At 38.6% G+C, this 10,855-nt stretch overlaps 2 protein-coding genes across 4 annotated transcripts; both read right to left on the bottom strand.

Moving 5' to 3' along the window:
- Nucleotides 1-6,762: 6,762 nt before the first annotated feature.
- fgfbp1a (fibroblast growth factor binding protein 1a) lies at nt 6,763-8,600 on the bottom strand. 3 transcript variants are annotated; one of them, XM_031317096.2, is made up of 3 exons: nt 8,563-8,586; nt 8,080-8,175; nt 6,763-7,413 (listed from the first exon to the last, which is right to left on the bottom strand). In XM_031317096.2, exon 3 carries the CDS (start codon nt 7,395-7,397, stop codon nt 6,765-6,767), a length of 633 nt encoding a protein of 210 aa, XP_031172956.1. In that variant the 5' UTR covers nt 7,398-7,413; nt 8,080-8,175; nt 8,563-8,586; the 3' UTR covers nt 6,763-6,764. The 3 variants fall into 3 exon arrangements, with proteins under 3 accessions (XP_031172956.1, XP_035860362.1, XP_035860370.1); XM_036004469.1 differs by having other exon boundaries at nt 8,080-8,178; nt 8,563-8,581; XM_036004477.1 differs by lacking the exon at nt 8,080-8,175 and having other exon boundaries at nt 8,563-8,600.
- Nucleotides 8,601-9,404: 804 nt separating this feature from the next.
- Nucleotides 9,405-10,524, bottom strand: fgfbp2a (fibroblast growth factor binding protein 2a). Its single transcript, XM_031317094.2, has 2 exons — nt 9,827-10,524; nt 9,405-9,598 (listed from the first exon to the last, which is right to left on the bottom strand). Exon 1 carries the CDS (start codon nt 10,456-10,458, stop codon nt 9,835-9,837), a length of 624 nt encoding a protein of 207 aa, XP_031172954.1. The 5' UTR covers nt 10,459-10,524; the 3' UTR covers nt 9,405-9,598; nt 9,827-9,834.
- Between the last annotated feature and the right edge of the window lie 331 nt (nt 10,525-10,855).

Raw genomic sequence — 10,855 nt, 5'->3', positions numbered from 1 at the left:
ATTATTTTGATTGAGTAATCACCTTTTGCAGGTCACCACGTGGTGTGCGGATTGTACTTAGGGTTTTGACAATTGTAAGTTTGTTTCAGTAAATGTGCCAAATCGATTGAGAAAAACTGTAAGACATGTAAATACCACTGAATTTGTAGCACTTTGAAAATTACATGTGGTCTTTATGTGGTCTCCCTTAATATCAAGTTGTGCTATTTCAAAAACGTTTTTTAAGGTTTACAGATTCAGAAAATTCAAGTACCCAGTTATAAAAACTACATTACAATTGGTTCAGTTTAAGGCCTAAATGTCAGAATATAAACCTGAGTGAGTATTTATATGAATGTCTCTGTGGTTTACAAACCACATTTATGTTCATCAAATCTCTGTCTGCCAGATGTTGTTTTACGTATTCAAAAAATACCTGAAGGTTGAAGTTGGAAAATGTTTTCATGTATTGGCATGCTTTCCCTGAGGCTCATGCTCTCTTTGCAGACATGTATTCACTCCAATTTTACTACAAAATGACTTGCAAATTGATGTTATCTTTACACTGTAGTTAAAGTCATTCAGGCAAGGAGCTAGCTGTCTGAGCTTTTTATTGCTGCAAACTGCTATATTATTTTGTTTCAGTTATAATGTGGCTCAAGACAAGAATTAAGTTTTGTAAATGAATGTATTTATTGATTAGTGAAGACTAAGTTCAACCAATCCAAACAAATATATAGGATATAGGCTACTATGATGTCTTCAACCAAAAATACAATACAGTAGGAAAGAGACATTAAACATATATTGAGTAGTAAATTGTGAGGACTGCCCTTAAAAAATTACAAATAAACGTTTTCTTCCCCTTAACCTTATTTTAGTGGACTTTCAAAAAATCCTTACAACAACATTGTACCAAAAATATCTCTCATGAATGTGTGGAATATTTTAAAAGTTTTAATTTATGTATGTAGCATATTACATTATGCAATAATATAATGAAGTGCATTGGCTGCTGTTGGCTGTTGATAGCAGTCCTCTAATTTAAATGAGGTAAACCTTCTGAGTCGAGGCATTCCAGTTTTAATGCTCCCTGATTGGACACATTTTAGTAATTCTTTATTAAGGAAGTTAATCAGGACCAAGTCCAATTTATGAAGTGTTTATTGAGACCTGATGCAATCGCAACATCCTTAAATTAACTTCAAAGAATAAAAATAACAACAAAATTATATGATTTTATTCCTGTGTTCCTTTGTTTTTTAACAGGTGCAACAGCTGAGATCTAAACTATGCTTTTATACAAAAGTGTGGGTGGTTGATATCGTTGTTAATCAGTGAGAGGGACTCAGCCTTTATGTGACCAGCAGCTGTGAGTTCTGACTGGACTGTCATATATTACTGCTCTGTGCAAGGCAGGGAAGTTGCTGTAAACTAGCCTCCAGTGTCCTAAAAAAGACGAAGCAGTTTCATTTTCCCACAGTTTAGGATGGTTATATACAGTAACTTCCTTAAAAGATTTCAGGTGAATTTCTGCTCTAATTTTGTTGGTCTCTTATCTCTGTTTTGAACATGTGACTCTGTCAGTTATAGGCCAGTTTATGTTGGTGTTATGTTGCTGGTGGATGCCATTTCTTGGTTGCTTGGTCCAGACCAGCCACCAGCACCACACACACTAACAATGTAATGGTGTTTCATTAATTCCCTTCAGCTATTTGTAATCTGGGCTCCACTGAGTTTAAAGCTCTTTATAAATCAAATGCCCATTCACACACATACAAAGGAATTAATAGGAGTGTGTACTCCTGGTTTCACACACACACACACACACACACACACACACACACACACACACACACACAAACAAACAGTTTAAAATCTCCTTATAGTCTGTTTTGCCGGATGTGTTCTCTCTACTTTCAGTTTGACCAATGCCCACATCTCTCAGCCAATCAGGAGCCACAGGTGGTCAGGCCACCTGTAAATCCACAACATCCACAGTCCACTCAGGAAGGAATCTCTGCATCAGCCTATAATAGGATATGAAGAGAATGAAAGCAGCATGAAATGTCAAACCGGAAAGAATAGTACCACAATGCAACATAAAGGAATGTGTGAGCTATGCATTGCAGGAAAAAAAAATTAATGGAGGCGGTGAATCAGCTCCTACTAAAACTACGATAAAAGCCTCTATAAGCCTTTTATATTATACGTAGTCCTATCTAAAATCTAAATTCCTTTGATTGCAATTGTTTCTGAAATGATTCTTCATAACCTGCATTGTAACTTTCTATGTTCTGAGAATTTAATTAGCTTGATAAATCACAATGCAAAAAACACAACACAGTCTCTGCTTTACATTGCATTGGTAGAGGCGACAACGTGAGGGAAAGTGCCACCTGCTGGCAGGAGAAAAAAAGTGTGGTTTTAGTCGTACTGAGTAACTTAAAATGAATATACATGTACAAACTCATTGGTTGCTCCTGTTAATTATTTATTTATTTATTATTTTGCAATGTAAGGCCAGTGGCTGATACAGTAGTTTTAAAATTGTGTTTTAAATGTGCTTGGCTCGAGAGGCCGCTAGGCTCATAGTCCGGTGATGGCTGAGCGTTACTGCGCAGCCTCCAACTGAGAGAGACGATGTAAATGTGACGTGAGCAACCTGTCTGAAAGTTGTAAGTCTTCTGGTAGCTGTGCCAAGAGAAATCTCAATCATTACGAATATTGCAGAGACGGAGCGTAGGTATATGTAAGGAGATAACATGGACACAGGCTAATCATTGCTAACTAAAATAAGGTTTAACATTAGTAATTAAACTTAAACAGCTAATGTAAGTCGCCTGCAAGCTTCTCCTGTACTATATGGTAATTCCTCTACTATGCGACAGTAAGTCGTGTGGTTATGACACAATCGTTAGCCTATTTTTACAAAAACATCTGCTACGGAGCCATAACGTGAGATACAAGGTAATGGAGCCTTTTATACATTGTCGTGTTTCTTTAGAAATAAACAATGGACAAATAGAGTCTTTAAACGCTTCAGATGTAAAGTTATTCGCTGTCAAAGTGACGTCAAAATGAATGGCAGTCAATGGAATGCTAACGGGGGGTGAGTGCTTATTAGCATCAAAATGGCGCCATAGGAGGTACGCGTTGTGAGGAGAAGCTTACCCCCTTGATATAGAACCACCGAGGACCCCAAGCTAAAAATCCATAATGGCTGCCCCGTGCATCAAGAGTTGTGAAAGCTGTAGTAACATACAGTAATTAGCACTTCTGTGTTATTTGTGTCTCACATAAATGGAACGATCTATCACAACGTCAAGTGCCCAGTATGGGAAAAACAATTCCTATTAGCTAGCTAGTTGTCAGACGTCACGTTAGTATTTCATTAAACAAAATTGGTAACTACCATAAAAAATCTTCCAGGCAAACATAAGTGCTACTGTTAGCTTGTCAGCGAATTTTACTCCATGATTTTACTACCTGTGGGTTATTCGGAGGGCATGGTGCCTAGTCAAGAACAGACTTTCTGCTGTGGTTGTGGATGTTTCTGTTCCCTGTTTGTACATTTCTGTTGCTGTTTTCTGTTTTGTATATTTATTCTGTATTTTTCTTTTCGTTGTGTATATTTCTGTTCCCTGTTTGGTATTATGGTCTGTTTCCTGTTTTATTTTGATAGTCTAGTTTTCTGTCTTGTCGTGTCTTGTTTTACTTCCTGTGTTTTCCCGCCTTTTTTGATTACTCTGTTTCTCCTAATGTGTTTCACCTGCTGTGTCACCTGCCCCTCGTTACCTTGTTACCCAGTGTATTTAGTCCTTGTGTTTCCCTTGTCTCTTGTCAGATTGTTTTGCGTCCGTTTGTGTCCCCTGTGCTGTCAGTTTGTTCCTGTTGTTCCTGTATCCTGTCTGCGTGTTGTAGCCTGGGCCTTTGTTTTGGATTCCTCCCTGCTTTAGTTTTGTAAGTTTTCCCTCAGAATTTTTCGTTGCGTTTTTCCAGTCTCTGTGCTGTCATTTTTTGGTTATTAATAAATCCCTGAGATCCAACCATCTCCTGCCTGCCTGCCTCTCCCTGCATTTGGGTCCTTTAATCTCTGGAACTGTAACACTTTCAGGATCTTAAGCATCTCTTGTTAAAGAAAACAGGTATGTGCCCAGTCAGATTATCATCTTTGTTAAACTGTGTGGGAATAAGACATTTATTGTGTTTTGTTATTGAAAATTGTGTCATTTTCTGGATTTGCATCTGTCCAAAGTAGTAGTTTTTCCCCATTAAAAAAAGCTTCTGCATGGGTGACCCCTATTATCAACTCACTGAGACATGCAGTGCATAGTTGGAAAATAATTAATTCAGTGTCTTTTTATTGGACACCGATTCTATTTTGAGAAAGCAGAATGTGGCAGCACAGAACAGCTGGGGGTCATTCAGCTGCTCTCTAAAATAGGTCTGAGTTAAAGCAGAGGTAGATGGGTCCGGCAATGTGAGACTAAAGTGGAAAATGGCATTATTATAATATTGTAACATAAAAACTACTTTAGTGCAATTGACAATGAAGCCTTCTCTTTTAATGTCCCGAGTAATATTTTTGTCATGGGTTGCTCGCATTTTAAAGGACAGTTGGTGCCAAATGGGAAACCGATGTCAGCATGGTCTTTATTTTATCAAATTATCACCTATATAACGTTTTTAAATTAACAGGTGTATTGTCACTTAAATTATTTATTAGAGTTGTTTTTACTGATTGTGTGCTTTGCATCACATTTCACAAGCAGCCGTGCAGAATCAAGTCTTGTTTTCAGCAGCTGGTGTTTAAAAATCTAGCTTCAAAGGGAAAACTCCTCCCTAAATATACTTCTATATTCACTGCATCCCTGCAGTTATTTTGTGACTTTTGTGAATGCCCTCTAATTTACTTTTTGTTGCAGCCACATTGCTGCCATTAAGGGATATACATGGCCCTGAATGCAACCTGCTGAGAGTCTGTGAATGTGATGGATTTCAGCTATGGGCAATGCATTATGTTACAGCAGGAGATGAAGCTCAAATCATCAAGGAAAATGAGTCATTCCCCTTTCTTAAATCACAGCACGTCCTGAGGCTGCTCTGTTCTGGTCTGCTGGAGCTGCTGTGGGTGGAGAAAGTTGTGTCTGCCTCCTACTGTAGGTAAAAGTCTCCTTATGATTGTCAACTAAGGGTTTGAATTGGCAAAATATTAATGGGATCGACTTTATTCTGAAGGACACCTAATATTTTACTGTTAAGGGACGGAAGTATAGCTGAATAATTTTTCTTACATATTTATTCGAAAGGGAACCATCTAAAATGATTTTGTGGAGCATGGATAACTGATAGATTACAAGGGACTCAGTCTTTACAAGTGAGATTATAGAAATAACCCTGGAATGTAGCTACCGACTTTAACATTACGAGTGGGGGAAAGTAACTGACAACATTTACTTGAGAGCTGTATGTACTCAAGTACAATTTGAGGTACTACTTTCCATTTTATGCTACTTTATAAATCTACTTCACATTTCAGGCAGAACTATTGTACTTTTCACTTCACTACATTTATTTAAGAGCTATAATTACTTTCAAATTTCAATTTTAAATGAAAAATGTGATCAGTTTATGAAATATGATCCATTGTTACAGATTCATCTAAGTATATGAAGTAGGCCTAGTTAAAATGAGCTCCACCTTGACCAACAGCAACATTAAAGTACTGATTACAAATGTATAAATCAACAATTTATAGGCCTAATGGTATAACCATAGAAATTAAACTCTGTTCATATGAGTACAACATTGACATTAGCCAGTCTGCATTATGAGACTGAGTACTTTTACTTTTGGTACTTGAAGTACGTTTTGTTGCCACTAGTTCTGTACTTTTATTTAGTGACATTTTGAATGCAGGACTTATTTCTAACAGTATTTGTATACAGTACTGTGGTATTGCTACTTTCTATTTTAACTTGGATAAATGATCACATTTTACTACCAAACGTTAGTGAATTTAACTTATGAATGTCATAAGACATTACGGTAATTAAGTACTGATTCAGCTAACTTGCAATTTTAGGGCATGAATCAAGTGTATGCTATATTCTGAAATTTAAATGGAGTGGAAAGGTCTTATGATCCTGTTATGAATGCCAAACATAATATATCTTCAGTGTAATCTGCCAAATATCTTGACAGTATTATTTGATACTCTAAACTTGCCCTTTGATTTTGCAAGTTGAGCATGTGTGGATTCAGAGGCTTGTCAGTGCCAAAGTATGCAAGCCAAGGCTTTCTAAAAATCCTACTCCCTCTGGTTAAATTACTGTGTCAATACCCAACATGCCCTAATCTCCCAGCAAATACCTTTAGCAGGACTGTGCACACACATTTGTAAAATGCAGAAAAGAGCTTTAGCATGAAGGACAAGATGGGGTTCTCTTGTTTAAGTTTTTTTTTTTGAACGAAGAATGAAAGGAGTATGATGGAAAACAAATTTGTTTAATGAAATTAAATGATGTGCTGTCTAGAGACACAAACACAAATGTAGAGGCTACATGTGCTTACATTGTGTTATGCTACAAGAGGAAACAAAGTATTTGCATAAAAAGCAAGTTATCACCCCAGTAAATGTCTCCCAAATTGACAATTCTAGAGCAATCATTAAAGAATAGATAGGGGGGGGGAAAGTGTATAGTTGAGGGATAGAATCACTGTTAACATTAATACTAGAAAGAAGTATTGATATGACTGCATAGAGAGCTGATTTTTCTGTCTCAGCAATCATAATCCTGCACCATAGTAAAAAAGAACGTGCAAAAAGTCGACCAGGAGTCGTTGCAGTGCTCCTCAGCCAGCTTCTTGTTAACAGGTTTACAGGATTTGATAGCTCTGGGTGTTGGTTGTGGATCGGAAGGCGGGTCAGTCTTCCTCTGAGGATTATGGAGTCTGAAATGAGCATCTCTGGCAGCTCTTTTGCAAACACCTGCCCTGACCAATTCACTGCTGTCCTGGCACAAACTATTTTGCTTCTTCAGCGCTCTGGTGATTTGCTTCCAGTAAAGTTTGACATTGGAATGGTACTGGGGACAGACAGCCGGTCTGGCGACATATTCACAGCTGAAGCTCCTGTCCCCCTTCTTGCAGGTGACACCAAGGATGAAGAGGTCCTCACCTGTTGCTACCCAGGTGCACTGGGACTTGTCTTTGGTAACCATTTTGCCCTTAATGGGTTGTGCAGAGTCAGTTTTTGATTGGCGGCCCACCCTCAGCCCTAGCCTGTCCTTGCGTTGTCCTCTGTCCACTCCTCGTCCCCTCCGTCCTTGGCTCCTTTGGCAGCTGCTCAACACCAGCTGATGGGAGATACAAGCCAGGACCAGCAGGATGGTGACATTGGTAAGGAGAGCCATGAAATGCCAAAACGCCCTGCAAGAGGATAAATTAGGATTTAGATATCTGACCTCAAATCCCTTTCATTTCCCTTATTAAAAAAATCATGATAATTCCCTATTTTACCTAGGTTTAGATGGAAACAACTAATTTTCTTACAGAAACATAATTGGGGCACTCTAGGTTTTTGTCTAGACTAGACAAAAAAGCAAGGCAGGTTTTTAGAACGGCATCCTTTTAAGGCAATTAAATTGCTTCACAATGTATAAAAGAAACAAGGCAATTTAAAAGTCGCGTATAGATAAAAATAAGCTCTGAAGGAATAAATCAGATTTAGAGTTACGGAGTTAATGAGAGATGTGAATAAATAGCCCCAAATAATATAAGGATAAAGAATAAAAGGATCAGCCAAACAAATATTTAATCCTTGATTTAAAAGATGAAACAATCAGAGTAAAGTGTGACATGAATATTCCAAGTGCAGACACACACACCTTTATACAATATCATCACATGAGGAATTTACCGTAATTAGTCAAGTACCATGTAGAGCCTTTAAATCTCTGTAGGAATGTTATAAGGTAATGTATTAGGTAATGAAGTATCAGCCCACACACACCTAATACTATACTAATACCAAAGTGATTAGTAATCACAGATCATTACACACTGAGCCCAGATGTAGCAGATGACATAACTTACCTGAAGTTTCCACAGTAAACTTTGGTTTACAGTCCCGAGAGCTGAGTCGCCTTTACTGTACCTGCAGCTACAGTCTGCTGTAGAATCAGCCCTCCCCTTCTTACACACACACACACACACACACACACACACACACACACACACACACACACACACGACAGCTTACGTTTGATTAGTTTATACTGGTCAGACTAGAGATATTTTGAGTCAAATTGCCGGTGAAATATTTTAATAGTTTGTAAAGACTATTTTTTTATAATAGAACCAAAATCTTCTCAACATCAGCAACAGTGAGAACATTTCATTTTAAAGGGTAATTTTGGTAATTAAGGAGTAAATAAAGGGTAATTACTCTTTTTCTCACTGTTTCATGCATGTTGGCATCTCATTTCTAATTTGTCTTAGTTCTAAGTCTAAACTGATTTTAAACTAATCAGGACTTCAGACTTGTACTTTTGTTTGTATAAACCTGTAAACACTTACCAGATTTATGTTGAGATATCAGGACTAAAACTGTTTTGGCAGATTGTGCTGCCTGCTTCAAGAAGTCCCACCTGCTTTTACGATAACTTCACTTTTAAGGCATTCATTTTGAGCAAATGCAAATAACTTTCTCTTCTTTAAAAGCCTTTACTGCACCATCTGTTAGTACAGTGTTCCAAAGATGAAATGACTGCACATATCTTGAAAGGAGCCAGATGTCCCTGCAGTAGAAAATTATTGAACTTGGTCTGTTTAACTGAAGCCACAGTGGCACCTAACGGTCAAATGCGGTATAGCAGGTAGTTCCACTATTTGATGATGGCTATGATGATTTTTATAAGACATAATGCTATTGTATAGTAGTCATTTTCAATATTGCTGCTCTTTTGCTATCAAGTCTTAATATACTCAAAACATTAAACCCTTTTGCATGATTTTTGTAGTTTTTCAACAAGAAGGGGCAATAAAATCATATCGACACAGAATAATTGAGAATAATGTTTATTTAACAATCATTTTCACATTCATTTTTCTGTCAAATACACCGATACAGAAATCACTGCCTTCTCAGCCCTAAATGAAAAACCTTGGTCTTTCCAAACAATGTAATATTCAAGGTAATAAGTGATGCAAGTAGATTATATTCAAGTAAACACAAATCGGTGACACCAATGAGTTGTCTGTCCCTCCTGCCCCGGGCCCGTATATTGTTGACGTTTTGCGCAGAAACATTCTCACAAGTTAAATTAGTACATGTGCTATTTCATACACGTGTGTTATAGCCTGCTGTGTGAACCATATTGTTTGTTCTAACACTATTTAGACAGGTAGTCGAGTTTTTCCAAGCTGTGATATTTGGAAGAGGATGCATGCAAGGTTCACAGAAATCTTGCTTTGGACGTCACAGCAGTACGGTCTCTTCCCCTGAAGAGAGCGCTGCAGTTCTTTTACTGATAAACAAACTGCTGTTCTGTGATTTTCCTCCAAGAGCCACTTTAACCAGACATCTGAAGTGATCTTCATCAGAATTGTAAATCTGAATATAACAGAGGGGCAAAATGCATATACAGTTGTAAATTATGTGCATTAGTAATATTTTGAGCAATGGAAAAAAAAAAGTTAGAATTTTGCTTACGAATGCTCCAGGCAAACTTTAAATGTAAATACACAGGATTCCTCATTCCACCGCAGTACTCTTAGGTTAGTCATAAAAGAACATAATAAAAGCTGTGTGTTAACGAAGAGGCCCGTTACAGCTGCTCACCTTCCTCGTTATTTCCGAAACAAACCGATGAAGTAGGAGCAGATGCCTTGAAGTGACCTCCAGCAGTACTGCCGAGCCATCCTCTTAGCATTGCTCTCGACAGGAGATGACGATGGTTGTGGATTGGCTCTCTGTGTTGTTTTCACTCGTGGTGGGACTCGAATGGTTTGCCTTGTGGGTGCAGGACGAGGTTGAGGTCTTGCTCCTGTCCTAGATGAATCCTCTGGCGATGACTGGGGGAAGGAAGCCGATGAGAAGACCATTTGAGAGTCATCAGTTGCCTTCCTGCACATGTGAGGTTTGATCTGCCTTGGGGCCTGGCAGGCGTTTTGGAGCTTTCTGAGCCCCCACGTCATCTGGACGAAGTAGTGACGAGGGTTTTTGTTGTAGGGGCGGCAGGTGTGAGGCTTGCCAATGTATTCACACCAGTAGGATCGCTTGTTACTCTGGCACAACAGCCTCAGCCTGGTGTATTCCCCGTGACCGGTGATGATCATGGAGCACAAGTCATTGGCCTTAGTTTTGAATTTGATGGGATCATCCCAGATGCTTTGTCTCCTGTCGCTCTGAGCCTCGGCTGACCAAAGGCAGCAGGCGAGCAGTAGCAGCAGAGCGCTGTCCTGGGTCCACATGGTGTCAGATGGATGCTGAGTATAAGAGGAGGAGAGTACGACTGCTCAAGCTGAGGGTTCCTCCTGCTATTTATTGGCTAGCAGACAAGGAAGGAATTCATGTTACAAAATAGGCAGTCAGACAAAAACAAACAACTTGTATGGGAGGAGGAGAGCAGCGACTACATCAGTCATAGCCGTCTGAAGAGGGCAAGGGCCACATGAGAGGTTTACAGTGATGCTCATGTTTATCCAGGTGAATTGTCATACATAAAGAATTGAATTATGCAAATTGTATCTTTATAGAACAATTCCTAGCAAACAGTCTGATGCATTTCTGTTGCCAAAAGGGTTGATACAATCCTGCAAACATTATAGTTTTGGATAATTCTCCCGTGTTTGCTACATCTCAATTTAA

This window comes from Sander lucioperca, chromosome 1 (assembly GCF_008315115.2).
Source record: "Sander lucioperca isolate FBNREF2018 chromosome 1, SLUC_FBN_1.2, whole genome shotgun sequence".
NCBI classification, from domain to species: Eukaryota; Metazoa; Chordata; class Actinopteri; order Perciformes; family Percidae; genus Sander; species Sander lucioperca.
Note: the sequence above shows the minus strand (reverse complement) of the source record. Positions and strands in the feature narration are given on the sequence as shown.